Source organism: Eurypyga helias, unplaced genomic scaffold, assembly GCF_000690775.1.
Source record: "Eurypyga helias isolate BGI_N326 unplaced genomic scaffold, ASM69077v1 scaffold1966, whole genome shotgun sequence".
NCBI classification, from domain to species: Eukaryota; Metazoa; Chordata; class Aves; order Eurypygiformes; family Eurypygidae; genus Eurypyga; species Eurypyga helias.
The window spans coordinates 42481-67733 of record NW_010258358.1 but is presented as its reverse complement, the minus strand read 5'-3'; the positions used below and the strand labels follow the sequence as shown (position 1 = coordinate 67733).

At 54.8% G+C, this 25253-nt stretch overlaps 1 protein-coding gene across 1 annotated transcript; it reads left to right on the top strand.

Moving 5' to 3' along the window:
• Nucleotides 1–2467: 2467 nt before the first annotated feature.
• LOC104511600 (dual specificity mitogen-activated protein kinase kinase 3) lies at nucleotides 2468–20470 on the top strand. The gene is made up of 13 exons (XM_010154287.1): nucleotides 2468–2483; nucleotides 7398–7430; nucleotides 7829–7898; nucleotides 9723–9771; nucleotides 12560–12673; nucleotides 13167–13286; nucleotides 13770–13886; nucleotides 14047–14098; nucleotides 14867–14994; nucleotides 15627–15704; nucleotides 19019–19158; nucleotides 19888–19933; nucleotides 20387–20470. Exons 1-13 carry the CDS (start codon nucleotides 2468–2470, stop codon nucleotides 20468–20470), a joined length of 1047 nt encoding a protein of 348 aa, XP_010152589.1.
• Nucleotides 20471–25253: the final 4783 nt, after the last annotated feature.

Sequence of the window (25253 nt, the reverse complement as noted above, 5' to 3'; positions counted from 1 at the left end):
TTTCTCCTCAACCCCAAACACGCACCTACAAAAAGCTCCTTGGTGACCCTACGTGGGACATTCCTCTTTTGCTGCTCGCAGCAAAGCGGCTCTTCCCCAGCTGCGATGGTGACCCAGCCTCCAGCAAACCGGCCTCGGGAGACGCTGCCTCTCCGCAGGGGAAGGGTGGGCAGAGGGGCTCGGCGTTGGCAGGGCGTTCTTTGAGCTCATTGCTGTTTTTAGGGGTGTGCTCTTCACACACTTAAAAGCCAGCCCACTGTCAGGGGGCTGCTGGGGGCGATGGGAGCGTGGCTGCCATCCCACTGGACCCCCGCCTTGTCCCTGGACCTGAAGCAAGCGCCTTGACTTCTCCCCATCGTGGGATTCCAGTGCGGTTATCACGCCCTGGAACAGGCTGCCCAGGGAGGTGGTGGAGTCACCATCCCTGGATGTGTTTAAGAGACGGGTGGATGAGGTGCTGAAAGATATGGTTTAGTGGTGGACAGATACGGTTGGACTGGATGATCTCTAAGGTCTTTTCCAACCTAGTGATTCTATGATTTGCTCCCCCAGCTTCCCTCACCAGTTATGGGGTGATGTCCCAGCCAAGAGGCATCAGGATGCTTCATTAACACCAGTGAAACACCCGATGCCTTTTGTTCCTCTGGGATTACCTGTAGCATGTAAAGGGCCAGATGATTAATGTCAAAATCCATGTGTCTTTAGAGGCTGGGCAATTCCTACTGTGTCGGCAAACTTTTGAAAGAGCTGCCAGTGGTGAGACTTGAAAAGATGCTTGGGTTTGGTTTTGTTTGGTGGGTTGTTTTTTTTTTTGATTTTGGCATTTTTCCTAGAAGCTTTTGAGATGTCGGGAAGCTCTGCTTTACACCACCCCTGCTCCTCGGGCACTGAAACCCAGCCAGGACGGATTCAAAGGAACTGGTGTTTCCCACCCCTCCTGCTGGGTTAGGGACTTTCTGCTCCGAAGCAGCGCTGGCGTTGTGGGTCTCTGTAACGATCCTTGGTGTGTCTTATGTCCGGGTCAGGGAACGGGCTGTCAAGCCAGAGTTGATGAGGGGAGGGCAACGCAGCATCGTTCTCCCCAGGAGTGCTGGGGACGGGTGCTGGTGGCTCTCGGTACCATCTGCCATAGCAGCTCCTGCGTCAGCATCCTTTATGTGCCGATGATCTGTGCCTGCAGCTCTACCCTGGGAGTGGGAATGTGCCTGAGAAAATATCTTCCGCACTCCTTGTGGGGCTTATATAAACACTATTTAAAATTAGTTGCTCGTTATGTTGGTATGTGCATTTACCTTGACCTCTGACTTTTCTGCCTGCAAACGCGTATGGCCCGGCACGGCCCACGAGTCGGGGAATAGCTCCGGAGCGAACCGGAGGCATATTTTCTATAATTAGTTTAAGGTAAAGAAGCTGGTACAGTATCTCCCCTCCAGGCTGACAGGGAAATCAAAACCAAAACCGCAGCCTGTCAAATCCAGGTCTGGCTTTGATCAGGAATGTCAGCGCTGGCTTCTGCCGGGCTGGTTTTCAGAGAGAGGGGAAGAGCAGTGATGCTTTGCCACAGCTTTTCTTGCACGTGTTGGCAGGGAAATGAATGATTTGGGGTTTTTTTCCACACCTTTGTCTCTCCCCGTTGCTATTTACCAGCCAAATCCATGCAGCAATTTATATTTTGCCACCAGAGATGCCGTCTCGGTTGTCAGCCTGGAATAGCTGCTAAGCCCTGTGCCGGTATTGTCATGGAACAATATTTCTACTATTTGTTGTGGTAATGGTTGTTAGTGGCAAAGCAATTAGCCTGTCACCTGCAGCACTAAGAAATGTGACCTCTTTCTCTCCCGGCATCCCGCGGGTGCTCCACCAGCGTGGGTGTCCCCCCGCTCGGCTGCTGGGTGGCAGCAGGGCTGTCCTGGAGCGAGGGTCGCTCTGGTGGGATACCTGGGGAAAGGGATGGAGGAGACGGGAGCGAGCTCTGCCTGCAGCCTGGGCTTGAATGGTTTAATGTGGCGGAAGAAAACGTCTCCCACTGGGATGCACTGTAGCCAGCCAGTGCCCCAGTGGCTCCCGGAGCTGGCTCCCCCCCAGTTTCCTGTTGACGTCATCTGCTATTTCGCCGCTGCAGTTTTTACAACTGTTGAGCTTTCAAGGGTAATCGGAGCCGAGACTTGGCCAACCTCAGCAGCTGCCGATGAGCGAGCGGGGAGCTACCTTCCCCATCTCCCCCCGTTCGCTGCTGCTCCCAGCCTCGCAGACCCCCGCCATCCAGGCACGAGGAGAGCCGCGTGAAGCTGGCGAGTGCTTCGGACCATGCATTCCCACTGAAAAATAATTATCCGTGCTTGCAAGAAGTGCTGTGTGCTGGATCCTGCGGGATTTTTTTTTTTATTATTCCCCTCCCTCCTCCAGCCCGCCCCCATCCCTCTCTTCTGCCAGGCGTGCAGGTGCTGTTCTTCATTTCTGGGAAACCATGGACAAGAAGCAAGGTAGATGTTGCAATTTGCAAAACACGTGGTGGGGGAGAGTAAAGGGCTGATGCTGGTGCTAATAACTTTTCTTTTTTTGGGGTTAATCCACGCGGTTTTACTTCTTTCTCCATGCTTGGGCAGGGGGTTTGTGTTTGCAGCTGGGGATCTATTTTTAAAGCACTGGAGACTTGGATGTTTTGTGCGGGGTTGAAACACTGGCATCTTAATTGTTTTTTTAAAAAAAATAAATTAGCGTGGCTAAAGGAAAATATTCAGGGAGTAGAGCCAGCTCCTGGCTCCGGTTTGGGTTGCGTTCCTGGGAGGCAGGGTTTTCCAGCAGCTCTTGCACGGTCCGTCCGCGCTGCAAAGCCCGTTGCGTTGGCGAGGCGGGCGCCGCGGCGGCCCCGGCAGTTGGGAGCTCTGATTCAGCGCGGGCTGACAGGTTGTTCTGGGGCTGCAAGGGGCTTTTTTCCTGAAGCGTGGGGGTTTTCTTTTCTCCCTCCTCCCCGCTCGTGGCTTTTGCAGAAGTGGCGAGCGCCAGGCGGCGATGACCCGCGGGAGCCCCTCTCCGCCGAGGGACCTCAGCGTGCCGATGAGTGACGGCTTTGGGCAGGTTGAGAGCCCTTTTTTCCACTTCCACAGATAGCTCTTTCCACTCTCAGCAATGGAAAATAGCACAAAGTGTGCCTGTGATAGCTGGCTCTCATGACCAAAGCAACCAAATTCCCCTCTCCGCTTTGCACCCTGCTTTGTAATTTCTTTTTCCTCTTATTTTTTTCCTCGATGCTTTTGTATTCCAGCTCTTTCTTTGCAGCAGGGCTGGGATCCATCCCCCAGCCTTCTGCCCCATCCATGGCATTTGCCTCTTCTCCTCGGATTGAGGAGAACCGGGATGCACCCAAGCCGTTTTCCCCAGCACTAGCAAAGCAGCCGTCCCCAGGACTTCACCTGGGGCTGGAACCAGAGCCTTGGGGAGGCAGCGGAGAGGTTTCATTTCAAAGGTCGGCTCAGGCAAATAGTTTTATTTACAGTTCTTTAGATTGTCCTGTTCCTTTCTCTCCACCCACGCCAGCGGAACGGGAAGGATAAACCTCCCAGGGAGAGGTGCAACTTAATAGGGCTGAAGTTGGTGGTGGCGAAGGACTCAGATGTTGAATTAAGCGGTTCCAGGAAATGTCTGTGTCGGCTCTTCGTTGATGGAGGTTACAGCGTGAGAAAAAAAAAAAACCCAACAGGGTTTTTTTGCTTTAGGAGGAAACAGTTCCTTTCTTAGCATAAAGGATGCAGTTATGCGCCTGCAGCATCACGTGGGTGACAATCTCGGCCGCATCAGGAACTTCTGTCAGCTAATTTTCCCTTGCCCGGGTGCAGGGCACCGTGCTGTGTGCCCCCGCTGCCGACAGCCCCTTCCGCTGCCCGGAGCATCGCCCCGCCAGCCGCTCCATCCCGGGGCTGGCAGCAGAGCCCTGGGGCTTGCAGGGGTAACCGGGGCGCGTCCCCAAATCGCCTTGTCCCACGGGTGCCTTTTTGGCCCTCGTGGAGGGATCTCCAGAGAGGAGCCGAGTTGCTCTGTGCTTGCAAGAGCCCAGTGCCTGGGAAACTAGTGTGTTTTTTAGGATTTTCAGGTGACACCAACCCTTCTTCACATTGTAGTGATTACTCCTGCACCAATCCTACTGGGATCCCAAGTGTGGGAGAGACAGCAGCTGCCTGCGGGGGCTACATGCTGCCCGGGGATGGAAGGGCTGGAACCGCAAGGTCTTCTCATGCCCATCCCACTGCCTTCTCATTCCTCCCGTTTTATTTTTCTTCACACCCCCTCCCCAGTCTTCCTTCTACCCTCACTCACCTTGAAACACTGCGTGGGCTTTCCCTTGGGGGGGCTGCGGAGGCTCAGGAGCGAGGTCACCTCCTGGGGTGATGTGTCCAGCTCTGGGGCTTGGGGGGTGATGGCTGGGCTGTGCGGTAGCTGGGGGGCTGTGCTCTGCGCCCACCTCCCCTCTCAGGGCTCTGCCTGCCCGAGCAGGCTCTGCAGAGCTTCAGGGCAGAGCTGCTTGTCTACTTCTCTATTTTTCCCTTTTTCCCTTATTTTTCTCTTTTTCCTTTTGTGGATTTTTCTTCTTTTTTTCCTATATTCCCCCTGTTTTTTTCTTGTTTCTCTTTTTGTCCCCCATCTTTTTTTTCCTTTTTTTTTTTTCCTTTTTTTCCCCCGTGTGTGTTTTTTTTTTTTTTCCCTTTTTTTTTTCCTGGGCTGGGCTCAAGGGGAAGTAGTGCCTGCCCACCCAACCTCTGCCCAGCTGGACCCATGCTGCTGCTTGCAAACGCTCGGAGAAGCTTGTAGCAAGAAGCAGGAGTTCAGACCAGCCTGCGGGTGCTGGAAAGCTCGTGGCAGATTTTGGGAGAGCTGTAACAGGGGAATCTAATCTCTGCCCCGGCTCCCCCGGCTGCAGTGCACTGACTTTATTCCTGCAGGCATGGGCTGAGCTGGGTTTTCCACCGGCGTAGGTGGCTCAGCCAGAGCCTGGGAGTGGTGGCCAAATACCTCCGTTGTAATCGGGGATGTTTCAGGTTGGAGCTAGGAAATGCGTTTTGGGGCTTGGCGTGACGGGGTGGGATGGGGATTATCACTGACCCTGGCAGTACGATGCTGGGAAGCCAAGGGGCAGCAGTTTGGGGGTACAGGGAAGTGAACTGATGTGCATGGAATCTGTTTTAGCAGAGTTTACGGGGAATGACTGATGCACGGACATTAACTGACTCTCCTGAAGAGTGCAGGGGGTTTGTAACAGGGAATTTGCTGCCCCTCGAACCTGCACTTGCAAATCCTCCTGCCTGCGAGCTCGGGCCGCACCGAACAATGCGTCCCGTTGATTCCTGACCCCAGGCTGGGTGCTCCCAGCTCCCTCTGGCCTCGCTCCTGCAGCCAGGGCTGAAGAGGGGCTGATGACACAGCCTGTGGGATGCCTGGCTCGGGGGGCATGGGGACCCTGCTCCGGCCTCGTGAGTCACTGTGCTGTGGCTGGCACTGCCAGGGGACCCGGCGGCATAGAAGGTGCTTTGTGTTGGCTCTGGGAGGTTACTATGGCAATTGGGGAGAGGGAAAGCAAATGGCTTAAGTAAAATACTCACTGGGATGGGGGGCATTTCAGGGCTTCGTGTAAGGGTCTGGCTGGTAGCTGCCCTGGGGTCTGTGTGCCAATGCTGCCTGCCTTTTGGAGGAGGTCATGGAAGAGAAATGCTTGGTGCAATGCTCCTGGTCAGCAGGAGGCTAAATCCATCCCATGGGATGGGATGGCATGGGAGCCCCCAGTGAGCTCCCCAACCTGCCTGGGTGCAGAAGGACTCTGGGGATCCCAGTTTTCAGGCTCTGTTGTCAACTCCCCATGCTGAGTAGCAAGAGGCTTGGTGTGGGAAGGGGAGGCATTTCTGAACCACAGATGGCATCTTTCATTGGCTCCGTTTTGCGCTTGTTCCTGGCGTTGCTCAACCAGGTACTTTGCAAAGTGTCATCAATGGGGGAGGCTGGGTTGTTGATAGCCCCCCTGCCAGCCCTCCTGGGTGGGTGGTAGGGAAGAGAAACTTCCACCGGCTCACTAATTAAAAGCTGTGATTGCTGTGACGTGGTCAGTTGTCCAGAGATGGTCTCCAGCCAAGTGGGATCGGTTTGGGGTGGATGGCCTTACAGGCCATCTCTGGTGGCAGATAAGATGGGATATGGACTGATCCATGATGATTCCCTCAGCGGGGTGGGATGCTGCTGGTCCCACAGTTGGGACCTTTGCAGTATCTTGCAGACCAGCTTTCCCCTGCAGCCTCGGTGAGGTTGGGATTTGGGAAAGGACAGGACTGGAAAAGTGGGTTTCAGGCATGCTTCTTAGCTGGGGCATCTGGAGCTGGTGGGGGATAGGGGCTGTCTGTGATGGGAATGCGTATCACCCTCCTGTCTCACTGCTGTGGGAGCTCTCTCACTGTGCTGCCTCCCCTGCTGAAGTCCCAGCTCCTTGCCGCTCCCCTCCCTTTCCTGGCAGCCTTCGGAGTGCTGGACTTTGCCCGCACGCCTGTTCCCGGGAGCCAGGCAGGTAGGAGCCGCTGTGAAGGGCTGTCCAAGGCCACGCAGAGCCGTCTGTGCCCAGCCCAGTGCCTGGAGCACACCTTGCTGTTCCTGCTTTCTATTGCATCTTCCAGGTCGGTGCGGCCAGCAGCGCCTTTGGCCGCAAAGCGCAGCTGCCCCGTGTCTCTCGGGGGGCATCAGCACTTTGACGTGCTTGGCTGTATCACTTCAGCCCCCACCCCAGCCCCTCAAGGGCTGTTTCTTTCCCAGCGAGCTGGGGAAGGTGGGTGAGCTCTTTGCTGATGGCTGGGGCGTTGGTGAGCAGCCTGGGGTGTCTGTATCACGCAGGGAGGTGCTTCTCAGCCCTGCGCAGGGTCTCCTCTGCCCGTTGCCCCCCGCTTCCCCCTCTGTGTCCCTGTAGCTTCATCTGCAAGTGTTTGGCGTGCCCTGGACCTGCCTGCACCCGGTTTCCCTCTGCAGCAGTGGGTTATCTTGGTGCTCCTTGGAGTCAGGGAGGAGTGGGAAGGGAGCATTGCTTGAGGTGTGGTGGCTGTCACCCTCTGTCCCAGACCTGACGCATGCTGCAGAAGGGGTCTGGCTCTTCCCAGGAAGGCCTGGGTGGGAGCTGGGGGGCTGTGGGGCAAGGAGCAGCCGGACAGGGAGTGTTTTTTGGGATCCCTGTGCATCACTAATGGCGTGGGGACCTCTTGTGGCTGGAGAACCGGGGATGGGGCCAGGCTGGATCCTGGAGCCTCCCCCTGCCCGCAGCACAGCTGGTGGGGATCTCGTTGGACCATGCGTGGGACCTGGGGGACACAGGGGTGATACCCAATGAGTCTGGAGCACGAAGGCTGAGCTGATGTCTCCCATCTCTCTTTCAGATTCCAAAGGATCCTTGGAGCCACACAAACCAGGTAAGAGCCCAGTGGGAATCACAGCTTTAACCCATCTCTTGAACATCAAGTTAAAACCCCCAAAGAGAGGGGGCTTTTAATGGCCGAGAAGGGTCAAGAGCACTTTTGGGGTGTCTGAGGAGCGCTGCTTGGCTGCAAGACTTGGAAAGATTGTCTCTGTCAGTGCAGCCCTGGGTATTTCTGCAGGCAAATGCTCAACAGGGACACTTGTGCTTCTGACTCCTGCCTGAAATTTTGGGGAAACGGTTATGAGTACCATGACCTTGTCATCTTGCTGTAGCTGTGTGGTGTAGGGGATCCAGGCCCTGCATCCCCTAACTGGTGGCTGCAGGCAAGAGGATGCTTGGAGGAAGGAAAATAAAAATGCCAGTTGCTCATGTGTACATCTTCTCTTCCAGTGAAAAGCAAGAAGAAACGGGAATTGAGGATAACATGTGTCCCCATCAAACAGCCCGTAGCCAACACAACGTAAGTGTGTCTGCTGCTTAAAGCCAGCCGGCAGTACCCAGAGCTGGGTTTGGCGCCGTCTCAAGGGGAATGGCCTCTGAAGACTTCACAGAGTCTTCATAGTTAGTTTTTTGTTGCTCTTAAGCTCTGGCTTGGAGGTGATGAGAAGGAATGGCACATGTGCGTGCAGACACATGCACAGCATGTGTGTCTCTGGTGCCTGTTTGATTTGATACGATTGAAAGGCAGTCTAGGAGTCTGCTGGGAGACTCTTTTCAGTCTTTCTGCCATTGCTTTACTGATTCCAAAGGGCAAAGACATGGTGGAGAGAGCAAATCTGCCCAGAGAAAGGTTTTTAGTGCAGGGGAAGAGAAGAGGTGGTGGCAGGAGCAGGGGGTGAGGGTTGGGGGATGCCCTGCGTGGCATCCTTCCTCTGCCTGTGCCTCAGAGCTAGCTGGAGTTGTTTGCAGCTCCTTGCCTTGCTATGAGGAAGATGCAGACATCTTTACGCTCGTTGTGCTGCTTGGTGCTGGTGCCCAGCAGTATCTCAGGGCACTGGAATTCCTCTCTGCCTCGTCTGCTTCATGTGGCCGATGCCTGTGCTGGGGGGGGGGATCCCAGGGTAGCTTGGTTTGATGAAGAGCAGACAGCTAAAATTCTTCTTCCATGGTGCTCTTCGAAACACCTTGAGCTGCGTCTCCATCACTGAGCCTTGTTTGCTTCAGAAACCTGTTCTAGAGACCCTCCCAGCTCCAGGAGAGCAGTGAAATCCCCGAAGGGGAAATAGCACTACCGAAAATCCCAGGTAGATGGGCAGATCTGACGGAGGGGGAGCCAGGGGAACTCCCCCGTTAATGCTGTGCAGCCTTAGCACGCACACACCGAGCCCTGCATGCACCGGCCACCTCCTTCCCCCTGGGTGCCTCTGCTCTGTCTTGGATTTCCCCTGGAAAAGGTGTCACGCTGGAGTCTGCCAGGTGCTTGCATGCCCAGAGCACTCATGTAAAAACTGGTGCAAACTATCCCCAACTCCTTTTCTCTGTGCTTTTCATGCTGCAGTGCAAATATTTGCACTTTTGCTGGGAGCCTTGAAATACTTCCTTGAAGCCGGAGGTTGCTGTGTTGCTCTGATGGGAATCGGGAGGCTAAACCCATTGGGCAATCTCCCCTCTTAGAAGGTCCCAGGGGATGGGGAGAGCAGAGAAGCGAGGCACAAGGGACAAAATGCTCGTGTCTGCCCTAAAAGTGCTGCCCATAATGGGAAGTGGGCAGCAATGAGTGGGGAAAAAAGCCATAAAGGAAGACTTTTACCTGCACGGGGTGGTGCAAAGCGTGACAGCGAGGTGCTGCCTGCTCTGCCTGCCGCGCTGCCTGAAACAGGCCCGTGAGTGTACACAAATGACTCACAGGTGAGGAATTACCTGTTGTTCCTTTGGTGTGTGTTTCGGGCTACGTGGCTGTCCTGTTACAACACCTGCCTGTCAAAACACGAGAGCTGAGCTGCTCTGCTGCAGAAACGTCTCATCCCCTCGGTCTCAGGTCCTCGGGCTTGTCTCCTGAGCAGGGATGGTTTCGTGGCTGGTTGGTTTGTTGGATGCCTCACCTCGCTGACTGTGGGGTTCTCGCTGCCTGCGTGCAGCGAGCGCCTCGTGGGTGTGGGTTGAGGTGTTACTGGCACGATTAAAGCGTTTGTGAGTGTTTGGAGGGGGCTGGTTTGAACCCACGACAACAGGGCAGGGTGGAAAGCAGCGGCTGAAAGTGCCCAAAGGAACACGAAACCTGGCTCTGGACAAGAGGGTTCATGAAGCCGGGCTTTCTCCTGACTCTCTCTCTCTTTTCTTGCAGGCCTCCCAGGAATTTGGACTCCAGAGCGTTCATTACCATTGGAGATAAAGTACGTGTCAGTGCGGTGGTTTTTTTTTTTTTTTGCTTGCTTCCAAGTTTGTTTTTTTTTCCCCAAGCATGGAGAGTTTATGGATCATGCCTGACAACCTGTCAGAGCACATCTTGAGATTTCCGAGCACCCCGTCAGACGGACGGTGCCCTCCCGGTGCAGCCTCGTGGGATGCATCTTTGCAGGGATGAGGTATCCCGCAGCAGGACCGTTCTGCTGGGGAGCAACGGGGTGTCTGTGTGTTTAGAGCGGTGACTGTTGGGGAGCTGAATATGCGGGAGGGCTCATCTCTGAGCCCGTGCACTCGCTGGCTGCTCTCTCCTGCCTGCGGGCCGTCCCTGCGAGGCAGGTGGGTGGCATCAGAGGCTAGGTGTGTGGTTTTGTCTGTGGTGGGAGATCACAGCAGTCCCTTCACAGCCCCACCAGCTACCTTGGTCTGAATGGATGGACCCAGCCCATCGGCCCTAAGTCCATGACCTCACCACGCTCTCTGGTTACCCTAAACAGAGTCCTCTTTGTCCTGCGTACCCAGAGGGCTGTGTTACGGCCTGGAGAAGCTGGGCACAAAACTTCTCTCTGGCTCTCCGAAGCCTTTCCTAGTGACCTGATGAAAAACACTGCTAGAAATAGCCACTGTCTCTCTTTTATTTCATTCTCTTGTTAAGGGCTCTCCTGGGGCTGCAGAAGGCTGTTTGCAAGTGAGCTAAAAATACCATATATTGGATTAACCCTACATCTAGCTGCCTACCTTCCAGCCTGGAAGGTGGCTCGGCCGGTGGGATCTCAGCCCTTCAGCCTTGGTGCAAGGTTTTGGGGTTAGGGGAGAGGAAATTCAGGCTGGGTCCAGGGAGCAATCCTGCTGCCTGTGCTGTTTTCTGGCCATTGTGTCGTGTGCATTAAGAGTTCAGGGAGAGGTGTGCTCTCTGTGACAGCCTGGGCATGGTGTGTGCAAGGGGAGAGTGCTGTAGCTTGGGAAAAGCTCTCTAGGCTCGCTTCCTTCCCTGCTGTGCTCGCTCCAGTGTTTGCAGGCGGGGTCTGGTCCAGGTGTTTTGTGGAGGAAGAGGGCTTGGGCAGAAGGCCAGCTTTAGGCCGTGGGGGTGGATGATGACCTCGGGTCCATAAGATCCGTGCGGGATGCTGTTCGTCCCATTATCAGGGGAGGGGAGGGCCGCCTCTGTTGCTGCGTTGCTTCTTGTTGCTGGGCAGGGTGACACTGGTTCCGGGAGTGTGCTGGGAACCGCCAGCTTCTGGGGAAGCCTTAGGGTAAATGCCAGGAAAAAAAAAAACCCACAACAATAACCTGGAACAACTGCAGAACATGTGTCCTGAAAAGCACCACCAGATCCTTCCTGGAGGCCCCTGCAGGAGCCTGCACTGCTCCTCTGCCAGCTGCCCTGTGGGGTGGGGGTTGGACATGTCCCCCTTTGCCCTGCTCTCCTCATTCCTGGATCCGCCACCCTTCCCAGGGAAGGGCCGGCACCTTCCTGTGCTGGGCAGTGCATAGCTGGGTGCTGAGCTCAAGCACAGACCTCCCTTGCTCCCCGCCTCGGCCGCCTGCCAGGCACATCTGGCCCGAATAAACGGAGCCGGTGATGTGAGCCAGTCGCTGCTGACCATGCCATGGCCAGCGCCGAGGGGAGCTTGCTGGCCAGGAGCCCGGCAGCCACATCCCCCAGCTTGTCTCCTTAATGCCAAAGGCTGTTTCCTCTCCGCTCTGGGCGTAGCTCGCAGGCACGGTGTCCGGCGCTGTGCATGTTTCCCACCCTCGCTGCCTTTGTGGCTACTGGGGCAATTTGGCATCCTGGTATTATTTTTGTTCCCTGAGACCAGAGGAAAACTGGAGGCTGGATAAAACCTGACTAAAAGAAAGCCTGTGACTTATTAGGAGCGATGAAGGCAGTGTCCAAAAATAGCTGATGTCTCACTTGCTCAGTTTGTGCCCTGCCCAGCAGAGCAGGCAATTACAGGGTAATGCGTCTTCAGGGAGACTTGTCCGTGGGTTGCGCAGGAGCTCGTGGCTCCCGGCAGCCTGGGGCGCTCGCTTGCCTGAGCGCTGGGTTTTTTCTCAGCTTGAAGCGAGGGTTAAGTAGTTCCACTCGCCTGAGCTTCTTCATTAATGCTAATTCAAGTTTTACCTTGATGGCTGCTTTCTGATGGTGGGAGAAAGTATTGAAATCAGGTGAAACCCATTTGAACTCCCTGATTGATTAGGAATTGAGTTGCGGTGTGCACCATCCCATCTAAGAGAGGCTTTGCACGGGCGGAGGTGTTCTTAGACACGTAGGGGTGTTTGTGACTGATGATCTCTTGGAATGCGAGGCGAGGTGGGGGATCCCCGGCTGTGCACGGGGATTTGGAGCTGTGGCAGAGGCTCCTGACTGCTGCCTGTGTTGGCACAGGAGCTGTTAAAATCCTGCAAGTAGTTCAGCAACCGCAGAAATACCCTTGTGCGGGTAATCCCGAGCAGGCTGAGAGGCACCAACCTTTGGTGCCCTTTCCAGTGGCAGCGTGCCTTGGCTTAAAGGATGAACTCTAGCTGCTGAAGGGGAATTAAATGAGCCCTGGCGAGTATGGGGTGAGAGGTTTTGGGCTCTGGTTCAACAGACCAAAATACATACCCATCTTCTCTAAGTATGGTGCCTCTGGCACATGCAGGAGCTGGTGGGGTCCTGTAGATACCATCAGTGTGGATTGTGGTCTGCAGGAATGAGCTGCAAGTGTTGGACTTCTGCTGATGTCCTTGGTGATGAGCATTCCTCTGTCTGATTTTTGTCTCTTTTTCTTAAAGAATTTTGAGGTGGAAGCTGATGACCTGGTGACAATTTCAGAGCTGGGCCGTGGAGCTTATGGTGTGGTGGAGAAAGTCCGGCATGCGCAGAGCGGCACCATCATGGCTGTGAAGGTGAGGACAGCTGCCTGCTGAGGGAGATGGAGATGGGGATGTGCCGCTCCAAGGGAGCGGGAGACACTCTGCTCAACTCCACTGAAAGCAAGATGGAGACAGACTTGTCTCAGTTTGGCAGCGTCTGGTATCCCTAGTGTGGCTGGGCTGTTGGAGGGGCTGTGCTGGTACCAGCTGGATGCTGTGGGGTTGATCAGCAGGCTCCAAAAGCCAAGCTTGGTGCCTGCGGTTAGCTAGTGCCAGGTTTGGGTATCAGAGGACCTGTCCAGGTTGCTGGCCTGATCCTGCATCTGCTGAAGAGCTTGCCAAGGGTTTGTCATTCACAAAGGTGCTGTCTGGAAGAGGGAATCTGGGCATCTCCTGGGGTGCTAAGGGCCACAAAATAAGACTAAAACACTTGACCTGGCCAAAGAACCACAGGTCCTTTGAGTCAGCCTGAGGGATAATGGTGTTATCTCACCCTCATCAAACCCTTCTTTCATATTTGTCTCAGAGGATTCGAGCGACTGTGAACACTCAGGAGCAGAAGAGGTTATTGATGGACTTGGACATCTCCATGAGGACAGTTGACTGCTTCTACACCGTCACCTTCTATGGAGCCCTCTTCCGTGAGGTACTGAGCTGGTGGATGGCTGGTGGGCTGCGTAGCAGCTGGGACCCCTGTGATTGTGCTGAAGGCACTAAACTGTCCCAAACCACCTCTGCTTTTTTCAGTCCAGCTGGGCTTTTTGAGCTGCTGCCATGACTTAGTCAAAGGCTTGCTTGCCTCCATCAGGCAGCACTCAGCAGGTCCTGTTCCTCACTTCCATGGCAAGTCCCCAAGCACATTGTCCATGGCCCAGTGCCAGTTTTTGGGTAGACCCTCAAAGGGAGCCATTGCAGATCGTTTTGATGGTACCTGGACATCTGTGCCCATCGCTATTTAGCGTGGAGCCCACGTGCTGGTGGTGTGGCCAACAGCAGCTGTATGGCATGGACCCTGGCTTGCCCTGTGTGGAAGGGGCAATGTCTGTTGGTTCATCCATCCCCACTTCTCCCTTAAGCATCTGGGGATTTCCAGGGAATTCCCTCTCAACTGCTTTCTCTCCGTCTGCAGGGTGACGTGTGGATCTGCATGGAGCTCATGGACACCTCCCTAGATAAATTCTACAAGAAAGTACTGGAGAAGAAGAAAACCATCCCTGAAGACATTCTGGGGAAAATGGCTGTGTCTGTGAGTGCCTCTTGGTTTCTTACGTGGGTTTGTGCATCCCCTGAGCCCGTTGGAGGTCTCCGGTCAGGCCCACAGCGTGTGGAAAAGGGTGATGTGTTTGCAGTGGAAGGCTGGTGCTGTGTGTGATTAACGGATACTCTTTTGCTGTGTCTGTTCCCAGATTGTACGAGCTCTGGAGCATCTGCACAGTAAACTGTCTGTAATCCATAGAGGTAGGTGCTGGATGGGGTTAGTGTGATGTGGCTGGAGATATAGCCTTGAAATAAGTTATGAGAGGACTCCTTCCCAGGAGATGCGTAGTGTGTGCCTCTGGGATGCCTGTGGTGGGGTCTGGTGGTACCTGGGACCATGGTGGACAGATCCAGATGCCCAAGGCCTATTCCCAAGATATGTCCTTCATGCATCTGCTTGCATGATGTGTTGTTCTCCTTCTCCTTTCCAGATGAAGGGTTGAATATAATAATGGAATTCCTCACTACCTGTGTTTTCATGGGCATCTCCAGCTCTCTTTGAGTATGGAGATGCATCGAAGGCAGCTCTTGGGGACAAAATCCTCTGGCTGGGTAGCTCCAGCAAGGGGAGGGCTGAAGGAGACCTCGCAAATGACAGAGGGGAATCGTAACACTGAGGTCCTGTTCTTCATTCTGGTGTAGTTCCTGTAGTGGGCAGGTCACGATGGGCATGAGACAAGGTGGCCTGAGAACTTAATTGAGCTGTTAAGGCTGTGCTGGGCATGTAGATCTCCCTTTAGGAGCGGGGCATTAACTCCCCAACACTTTATTTCAAACTTTTGACCCTCCTTGTTAGAGAGGAGGCTTGTTCTGTAAACAACTCTTATTTCAATAAGAGTCTGGTGGGGTTTTGTCTCCCTTCCCGTGTGTTAGGGCCTGCCTGCTCCCCTCCCAGGTCAGTGGGGACTTTCTTGTCTTGCCTCAGGCTCTGCAAAGGCCCAATCTGCCCTCTCATGTTCTCTGTCTTAGACGTGAAACCCTCCAACGTGCTGATCAACAAGGAGGGGCATGTGAAAATGTGCGATTTTGGGATCAGCGGCTACTTGGTGGACTCGGTTGCGAAGACCATGGATGCCGGCTGCAAACCGTACATGGCTGTAAGTGTGCTCGTGTGGGGCTGGAGCCGGCAGCCTTCAGCTGCCTTCAGCCTTTACTCAAAGAGGCTGCAGCTTAGAAATCAGTCTTGGTTCTCCTCTGCCCTGAGACAGAAACCACTTCAGAGGGCTCTGGGCTTCCTGACTCAGCAGAGTCCTCCAAGGACGGGATTACCCTCCCTGTAAGCCATGCTGTGTGTGTTAATCCCACCGCAGACTCTTCCTCTGCCACCTTTCATGTGCAGAAGGGTGAAAGGCTGGCTGGTGCTGGTTGTGGTGGTTGGAAGGGCTGACGCTTGTTGGCTGGAAAATGCTGAGGCTTTTCTTGGCAGGATCATTTAATTTCATCGTCTCAAGTCAGTATGAATTTCCCTTTGCCATCTGTGTGGGTAGCTTGTGCTCCTGGGGGCAGGCAGGGATCATGCTGCAGGGATAGTACAAGTCTCACGGGAGCTGGAAGGGAGAGTTTATGTGGGTTGTGTGAAGCCATCAGTGCTAGATTTAACCTCAGACCCTGTGCCATGGGGACAGGAGCCAGGGGAATCCACCCAACCTGGCTTTTGGGCCAGAGATGTGCTCTGTGGGGGTTGTACAGTGAAAATCGAGTTGTAATATCTTCTATTTTGCTGTTACAGCCGGAAAGAATAAACCCTGAGCTGAACCAGAAGGGCTACAACGTGAAGTCGGACGTCTGGAGTCTGGGGATCACGATGGTAACACTGAGGGCTTGGACCGGCACCTTGAGGCCCTGGGGCTGGGGTGGGCTCTGTGCTGGTGGGGGTCTAACCCTGCCGTGAGTGGTGGTATCCTATGGCTTCACCCCTGGGTGGATGCTGGCCAAATGGGGCTAAATTCTGAGCGTGGTAGGTTAGGGCATGGGGTGAATTGCCCTGTGTGCACAGGGGTACCTCAGCCCGGGTCAGGGTAGCTGTGAGCCGGGGCGTGCAGCCACCGTTGCCACCGCTGCTGTGGCTCTTGTTGAGTGGGCTAGCAAGTTTGCCAGGAGATAAGCCATCTTCTGCCCCTTCTTTTTCTTCTTCTCCCTTCTCACATGTTCCTGATGGGTCCTGGGGGTCCTCTGTGTGTTCCCTTGCACCCCTCCACTTGGCTTCACAGCTCACCGAGCGTTGGTGTGGATAGCAGACTCCCAGGGGTTCTGTCTGGATGGCAGTGGGTTTAGCTGGGCATCCCAGAGTCTGGCCCTGCACTCCTCAGACTGGAGAGGGAGTCAGTGGAGCGGGGTTTGGTGCAGCTTGGGTCACAGCCTTCCTGCCTGCACCCCGCTCCCGTGTCAGCAAAGCCTCGCAGGAGGATCGGGGCGAGTTAGCCTGCCGTGCCGCAGCAAGGGTTTGCTGTGCATGGTTTGCAGCAAGTCCTGCCTACGGGGTAGCTCAGAGCAGCCGACAGGAAGGGGAAATACTTTCAGTTCTAAAATCACAGCTGCTCAGGATGGTTTATCTACCTCCTGCAAGAAACGGATCTTGCAGAAAGCAGCTGAAATCTTCTGGTGCCAGAGGACAAAGGAAATCCCAGCTGTTGGCTCGAAGGGGATGCCGCCTGGGAACGCATCTCTGGCTTTCCAGGAGACTGTCTCTCTGTGGGTAGATTATTTCCAGGAATTCTTCCTGTGTTCTGTTAGCTGTGACTTGTTTTGGGCGCTGCTTCCCTGCGTTTATGCATGCCGTGCAGATGTCTTGGCAGAGATTCCCTCTTTCCCAGACGGTTTTGTCCCCAATGCCAAACCCAAGCCCCTTTCCTTGGTGTACCTGTGCCAGTGCAGAGCAGAGCTGGGCTGGCTGACTGGAAATGTAATCAGCTCCAGCTTTCCTCCTGAGGTGCAGGAAGCTGTGGGATGGGAGATTGTGTGAATGACGAAATCTCTGGACCTTTCCAAGGCTGGATGTGAGAGGGGACCTTGTGGAACGCCTGCCAGCCTGCAGCTGAATAGAGCCATGACCTGTCTGACTCCCTCTAATGTCGTCTTCCTGGGTTTTTTTTATTTCTGAAGGGGTTTGATTGATCTCAGACCAGCTGATTTTAGGGCCATTGAGTTGCAGGGCTAATCCAGGCCTTTCTGGGTTGGTGGCTTCATTCAGTTTTCCAGCAGCAGGAGCTGAGCTCCCCTGACCTGAGCCAGAGGCAGGCAGGGGCATCTGGCTCTGCACCGCATCCTTTCAACCTTTATTCCTCCCGTTGTGGTGGGCTGACCTTGGCTGGAGGCCAGGTGCCTCCCAAAGCTGCTCCATCACTCCCCTCCTCAGATGGGCAGGGGAGAGAAAATACAACAAAAGGCTTGTGAGTCGAGATAAGGGCAGGGAGAGATCATTCACCAATTACTGTCACGGGCAAAACAGACTCGACTTGGAAAAATTAATCTATTACTGGTCAAATTGGAGTAGAATAATGAGAACTAAACCAAATCTTAAAAACGCCTTCCCCTCCCTTCTTCCTGGGCTCAGCTTTGCTCCCCATTCCTCTACCTCCTCCCCTCCAGCGGTGCAGGGGGATGGGGAATGGGGGTTGCTGCTCCTTCATCCTGTCACGGGCAAAACAGACTCGACTTGGAAAAATTAATCTATTACTGGTCAAATTGGAGTAGAATAATGAGAACTAAACCAAATCTTAAAAACGCCTTCCCCTCCCTTCTTCCTGGGCTCAGCTTTGCTCCCCATTCCTCTACCTCCTCCCCTCCAGCGGTGCAGGGGGATGGGGAATGGGGGTTGCTGCTCCTTCATCCTTGGGGAGGACGCCTCACACTCTGCCTCTGCTCCAGCGTGGGGTCCCTCCCACGGGAGACAGTCCTTCACCAACTTCTCCAGTGTGAGTCCTTCCCAGGGGCTGCAGTTCTTCACAAACTGCTCCAGTGGGGATCCTTTCCATGGGGTGCAGTCCTTCAGGAGCAGCCTGCTCCAGCCTGGGTCCCCCCGGGGTCACAAGTCCTGCCAGGAACCTGCTCCAGCCTGGGCTTCTCTCTCCATGGAGCCACAGTTCCTGCCAGGAGCCTGCTCCAGCACAGGCTGCCCATGGGGTCCCAGCCTCTTTCAGGCATCCCCCTGCTCTGCGTGGGGTCCACTGCAGGCTACAGGGGGGTCTGTGCTCCCCCGTGACCCACCATGGCTGCAGGGCACAGCTGGCCCCGCCATGGGCTGCCCCACGGGCTGCTGAGGAATCTCTGCTCCTCCTTCACTGACCGTGGGGTCTGCAGGGTGGTTGTTCTCCAGCTGCAATTTCTCTTGCCTCTTTCTTTTTCCTTTCTCAAACACGTTATCCCAGAGGCTCTGCCACTATCCCTGATGGGCTCAGCCTTGGCCAGCAGCAGGTCCATTTTGGAGCTGGCTGCATTGGCCCTGTCAGACACAGGGGCAGCTTCCAGTACCTTCTCACAGAAGCCACCCCTGTAGCTGTCCTGCTTACCAAAACCTTACCATGCACACCCAGTACACCCATCCCATCCCACCCTCCAGGCAAGTCTGGGGGTTCTGTTGCCCATTTCGAGGTGGGAGCTGACACGTGGTGTGAGGAGACTGCCCAAGGGCTTTTTCCTGCTTGAATGGGGGATGGAGCACAGAGGACTGGTAGGAAGGACCCAGTAATTGAAGTGGTTTGAAGTGATATTCTAGCACTTGCTTTTTCTTGGTTTTGTGGATTTTTCTTGTGTCTAGCTCATACTGTACTAGCCTGAAGCCCAGAGGCTGCCTTATGGCGAGCAGAGCACTTTGGAAGCAGTGTAGAAACCATGTGCTGTTATTATTATCTTTTTAAATAATCCCATTTTACATATCTTTGGTGGCTTCCTGTAAATGCATTAATATGCTGAGCCAGCCTCAAAAGGAAGTACCCTTGGCCTCTGGGTGGTGTGTGGTTTTTTTTTTTTTTTTTTTTAAAAATACAGAGTGGTATGACCCAAATTGAAAATGGTTTGTAAGGGAAGAGGCTTTTCGGTTTGAATCTGAGCTGGCTGAGGTAGGCAGGCTGCGTGGGGTCATGCTGGTCCCGGTGTCTCACCTCAGCTTGTCTCCATCCTCAGATCGAACTGGCCATTCTTCGCTTCCCATACGAGTCCTGGGGGACCCCATTCCAACAGCTCAAGCAAGTGGTGGAGGAGCCCTCGCCCCAGCTGCCCACCGATCGCTTCTCCAAGGAGTTTGTGGACTTCACGGCGCAGTGGTGAGTCTCCCGTAGGGACTGGTGGCTTCTCCCAGCCTGGCTGAAGAGGAGCCCTGATCCGTGGGGGTTGGAGCAAAGTGGGGGGCTGGGTTTGTCATCCTTTCACAGCCCACTTCTCCCCACCTCGTCGTGCTGAGGCTGGTGCTCAGCCGTGGCAGGAAACGCTGCCCAAACGGGTTTTGCTCTTGGCTTGACTCACCCAGGCTGGTTGGAAGACGCAGGGGTTTCTCTTCCCCTTTTGCTGTCACTGCTGCTGAAATTTTGGTGGTTTTGGGCAAAGCGGCAGTGAAACGAGAAAGAAACCCTGGCAGTGTCTGGATGTCTCTGGGTGAAAGCTGATTTGCGGTTCTGCGGGTAGCTGCTCCCCTCGGGGTGTTCCTCTGCTCCCTGTGTGCTGCTGGGAGCTGCCAGGCAGAGGTGACCCTGCGGATGGTGGGAAACCATCTCCTCCCCTCTCCGTTTGTTCCAGTCTGTGCGGGGCAGACTGCAGCGAGCTGCTTGGCTTGTGCTTTCTGTGCCAAACACCGTGAGTTGTCCTTTTCCCAGTTACCTGCCTGGCCACTTCTCCCTCCAACCTGCTCGGCCGGGGAGGGAGAGGAACGGGTGCTGCCAACGGGAAGGATTGTCATGTGGGTTGGGAAGGGGAGATCCCCCGAGACAGACCACATACAGCAAAAGAAAAGGATCCTACAGCCTTTCTCTCCCATTGTTTTTTGTTTTTTCTTCCAGCTTGAGGAAGAACCCTGCTGAGCGAATGAACTATTTAGAACTTATGGTGAGTGTGGAGCTGTTTCTACTGGTCTTTATCCCAATGCGTTTCCCAAGTCAAACGAGTGATCCAGCAGGTCCTAGGGAAGTGGGACAGCAGGATGTGGGGGTGATTTCTTCAGGCACAGAGTGGGATGGGTACACCGTGTTTAAGGTGGAAGGGTGTGTTCACTTCATGGATGTTAAGGTCGGGGTTTCTAGGTGTTTTCTCCCTCTGTCCTCTCTGCTCTTGGTGAGTTTAGACCCGAGATGACAGTGGTACACCTGCCAAGGTGGGCCACCCCCTAAAACACCAAACCTGAAAGTGCTAGTTGATCTTTAAGCCAAAGGGAACCTGGGGAGGTGATTGGGGTCCAGCTTTTCTGCAGCACCTCACCAGCTGTGGGACATCCCTCAGGGGACTGCTCTTGGGTTTGCCTGTCCATGGCTGTGAGCTGATGTTGTTTGTTCTTGTTGGCAGGAACACCCTTTCTTTACCTTGCACGACACCAAAGAGACTGACATGGCCTCCTTCGTGACAGAGATCCTCGGGGAAGACTCCTAACTCCGAGCTCACAGCTGCGTGCGGTCCCTCCATCCTGGCCTCCCCCGCAGAAGAGCGAACGAGGACTCGAGTTAACGGTGGTTTGCACAACGTTTCCCCAACCCATGGGCATCTCCAACCCCATCTGGCCTCACCATCTCTTTTCTCTTTGCCCTGTAAACGCAATCCCCCAGGATCAGCCTTTTGAAGCCGACACCTTCCCGACTCAGCCATGGAGACCAGAGGCTTGGGAATTCCCTGCTGATGCCAGCATATCCCACAAGGAGCCGGAGAGAGGACCGTGCCCACGGTGCCTGCGCAGGGCCGGGGCAGAGCGTCCCGGAGGGCATCTCCCCTCCCCAGCAGCCTGGCGCACAGCGCAGGGAGTTTCTGCGTTTATGCCCCTTTACCTGGAGAAGGCAGAGAGAAAAAATGCTGCTGTGCTTGCCCCGCACTCCTCCCCCGCCTGCCCAAAGCCCCTTCCCCAGCCTCTGGTCTTGCTCACCTTCCCTTTGTGCCCAGCTCTCTGCCCCCAGGAGCCTACGCAGCTTTTCAGGGGGCCGTGGGGCTCCCCTGGCCCTGGCAGGTCACCGTGCACACCAGGGGCTGTGGCTCGACATCTTAATGACCCTTTGAGGCAGCACCAGACCGGGTGTCCCCCTCCCTCAGTCCCCTGCTCCCTTTGAGGGGAAAAAAGGCATTTTTGGATAAGCCCACCTTGACACAAGCTGCGACCCACACTCTCCCCACGGGCCTTCCCCAGCGCACAGTGCTCCCTTCCCCACGCAGGCACGAGGTGACACGGAGGGGACGAGCAGGTCCCTGGGTGCTCCCTCTCTCCCCTCCAGCCCTGGGCTGGGGGGACGCATCCTCCCTCCCGGCACCTACCGCCTTCTGCAGCCCCTGCCTCCGCCTCGCCCGGCTCCTGGAGAAGACGTTGCTCCATCTCCCTTCCAGCCTGGAGCTCACGTAAGACCTCGCACTGTGACACCCGCTCGTTTCGGAGGCCGTACTTTTGCCCCTCGTGCCCCAAACTGCCTTCGACCCCTCCAGCTGCCCGCTGAGGTGTCAGCCGAGGTTGAAACCCCGGGGACTCGCACGGGGGCTGCCGACAGTTGTACATTTTATGTCTATATATAATGGACTTTGTAACGTGTTTCCTAGTTTTAATCTAACTCCGCTATAAATTAAAGCCCTTCCGTGGGGGAGGAGGGAGGAGCGGTTCCTTCTCCGCTAACAAATCCACTGTGAAAACCTGATGTGTTTCCCCGCTCCCCCAGCCTGAGCTCTCCGCGAGGAGCAACGGGAGCAAGAGGGATTTGTCTTCTACTGTACGTGATCACGGGAAAAATGCACCGGCTGTGGATTTTGTTGGGGTTTTTTTAATAGGTTTGAGTTTTCAGAGGGATTTTTTGTTTTCTTTTCTAATATATATTTGTGTGTGTATGTGTGTGCACAATATATATATGTATTATATATTTTTAAAGCAGTGATGAATGTGTGAATGTCTGTGGCCAGCAGATCTGACAAACGGCTAGCGTTTTTATGGCTAAATTTGGGGCGGTGGGGAAGGGGGTCACTAGAAAACACCCTGACCTAAGACTTTTTATAAAAACCAGAAACGCATCTATTTTTTAACTGAATCTTTTAAAGCTTTTTCCTGAAATTCATACCCCGGAGGTCTGGATCTCAGGGCCCGTTTCCAGTGTTCGGGGTCCCCCCACCCCATGAAGAATGTCCCCTTAAATTCATTGCTCCCCCACTCCTGCAGCCTGGGGTTTGATGTGGCGCTGGGGATCCCCCGCCCGGGACCGGGGCTGCTGGGCACCATCTATTCCTGCGAGCTATTTCCGGAGGGAGGAGAGGGGAAGCTGCTTCAGGGAAAATTGGTTTTCAGTCCCTCGTGTCCCCAGGCTGGGGCATGGTGCGGCAGCGCTTTTGGTCCCTTCACCGCTCTCATTCCCTTCCCTGGGTCAACAAAGCCCAAGGGAACCAGCCAAACTCTGGTTGAGGGCAAACCCTGCTCAGCTTTGGGTTGACCTGACCCCCCACCCCCTCTTGTAAAATAAGAGTGTGATTGATGTTCCCCACGTCTCCCTCCTCGGTCCCGCTCCGCAAACCACCCGATGCTCTCCGGGAGCACCCACGCCCGCACCCCCTTGGTTTGGTAACTTTGCAGATGAGGTGTACAATTGTCGTCTTTTTTTTTTTTTTCCATAGCTGGTTACTTGGATTGTTTTTTGTTTTGATGTTGAGCTTTTTTTTTTCCCTTCTCTCTTTTTTTTCAACCCCTTTCCCCTTCCTTAATCTCTCCCTTTTGGTGCTTTGGGCAATGGTGATTTTTTTTCTTTCTTTGGCATGCTCTTTTTTTTTTTTCCCCTGCATTTCTTCTCCTGGAGGAAGTCGTGATTTCTCTATTTTGGGAAAGAGGGGGCATCTGCCCTTTCAAACACTGGGGAGATGCTTCTGGGGTGGGCTCAGCCCCCCGTGGACGAAGCAAGGCTTTGCTGAAGAGGCAAATGGAACACCTCCGTGTGCCAGTGGCTGCTTCATTCCATTCATCCCTCTTCCCATCCCACGCTTTCCTGTCCTGCTGCGTCCCCTCTGCCTTGGCACGGGGGGGAACCAGCTTGGCTTTAAGGATTTTGATGGCATGGGAAGCTCCCTTGACCTTGCTTTTTTGGGAACAGTCTGTACCCATCTACCCGGTCCTTGTTTCCAATAAAATTCACCTTGAAACCAGCTTCTTGTCCCCTGGTGTTGCTGGTTGGGCTCAGGGTAGGGGTCCTACCGCCCCTCTGCTTTCTTCCCGTACCGTGGGGGAGTGCTGGTCCTGACCTGGGGGCTGTACGAGCTGGGGTCTGGCTGCCCAGGGTGGGAGGGGGAGGCAGTGCCCGGTGCTGGGACCCATTGGGGTTTGCCCTCTCCCCCAACACCCTCCAGCTGTCTCTCGGGAGGTTTGTGGTGGGGATCAGAGCTAGAGGGGACCACTGCAGGTTTAGTGAGGGGGGTGTGTGTGTTATTTCACCGCTAGCGACAGGATGGGGAGAACAGGAACGGCTCCTTCCCCAAATATTGTCCCTGTCAGCCCCCACCAGGCAGGATCAGGCCAGGGGACAGCGGGTCCCTCAAGCACCCAGACCTCGGTGGCAATGCTCTGCCCAGACATGGGGCCAAGAAGTGTCACAATGCTGTGGGTGAGCAGGGACCTCAGGAAACTCCCCCAGCCCATCCCATGGCATGGGAAATGCACCGGAGGGGGGTGGGGGCTGAGCTGGAGGGCTCTCCCTTTCAATTAACAGCTTAATCGCGGCATCGAGACCAGTTAAAAGTGACTCCGAAGAAAGAACTCCAGGAGAAGTGGAAAATTCATCACGTTGAGTTCCCTTATTAGGAGGAATGGTGAGTTTTTTTCCCTACCATTTGTCTCCAAATACAGGTAAAAAAATGTTATTTCTGCCCGGTGACTGCCCCGTGGGTCTATCACGAGGTGTAAACAGGCCAAATCTGGGTGAGGACACAGCCCTCGCTGCAGAGGAGGGCAAACTCAGCACATCCAACACAAGGAGGGACATCAGGACTGTCAGGGCTGCTCGGCCCTCCCGAATTTCAGTGCCAGCATTTCCCAACCCATGCTGCTCAGCGAGAGGCAGGGAGCACAGTCTCTCCGAGAGGGCAGACCCCCCGCCTGCGCTCTCCCAGTACAGCGTGGGTGTTTGTACTGGTCATACTGGCCCTTTGCTGGGCTGGTGGGTCTCCCCGGGAGCTGCTGAGCTGGAGCTCACGCCGTTCCTGAAGAGCTGTTTGTGGAGGAGGGCTGGCTAATAGCATTAGCAGGGGGTGTGATGATGCAGCCAGTTTTCTGGGGCTGCGGGTTATTTATTTTGCTTAATTTTTCTTTTTTTTTTTCCCGAAGGCGGCTGAGCCTGTATCTAGGGCAGGTTTTGGGGTTGGGTTTTTTTTGGTTCAGGTGGCCTGTGGGCACCTTCTAGATCGATAGCGTAAATTAGAGAGTTCACGCAGGCCGTTGGTTTGTACGAGACGTGCTCAATCCTCCCCTAATAGCTGTCTCGCCCAGAAACTTCCAGCGCTCCCGCTCTTGTAGCACCTCAATGCTAATGAGCTGAAGCTGCAGAATACCAATGAGACCTCGGGAATATGGAGCAGCCTTTCCAGGCCCAGCCAGGCTAGCTGGAGGCTTTCAAACCGTTGCGGCTGGTACCTGGAGGGGCTAGCGCTGCCCATCAGGCAGGGAAGGGGTTAAGGGAGGTGCGTTGGGGTGGAGAAGGTCTTTGCTGCTTGTGGTGAGCTGCTGCGGACGTCTCCCAGCTCTTCTCTCCCAACAGAGGAGTAGGTGGCTTGTTTTGGGGTGAGGAGAGCTCAAGCTCTGGTTTAACCATGGGTATCCTTCCCTTTTTCCCCTGGTAACTGGTCATCCCTGGATAGGAGTGTCTTAAGCTTGGTTCTGTTTTCCCCACTGGCTTGGATGGAGCTGCTGCTTGTGGTGAGCTGCTGCGGACGTCTCCCAGCTCTTCTCTCCCAACAGAGGAGTAGGTGGCTTGTTTTGGGGTGAGGAGAGCTCAAGCTCTGGTTTAACCATGGGTATCCTTCCCTTTTTCCCCTGGTAACTGGTCATCCCTGGATAGGAGTGTCTTAAGCTTGGTTCTGTTTTCCCCACTGGCTTGGATGGAGCATCTCGAGAGGTCCCTTCCAACCCCTACCACCCTGTGAATCTCCAAGCTTTCTCTGTCCATCCTAGCAGCCTGGTTTGCTGGAAAACTGGGGTGACTCTGCTGCCTTCAGC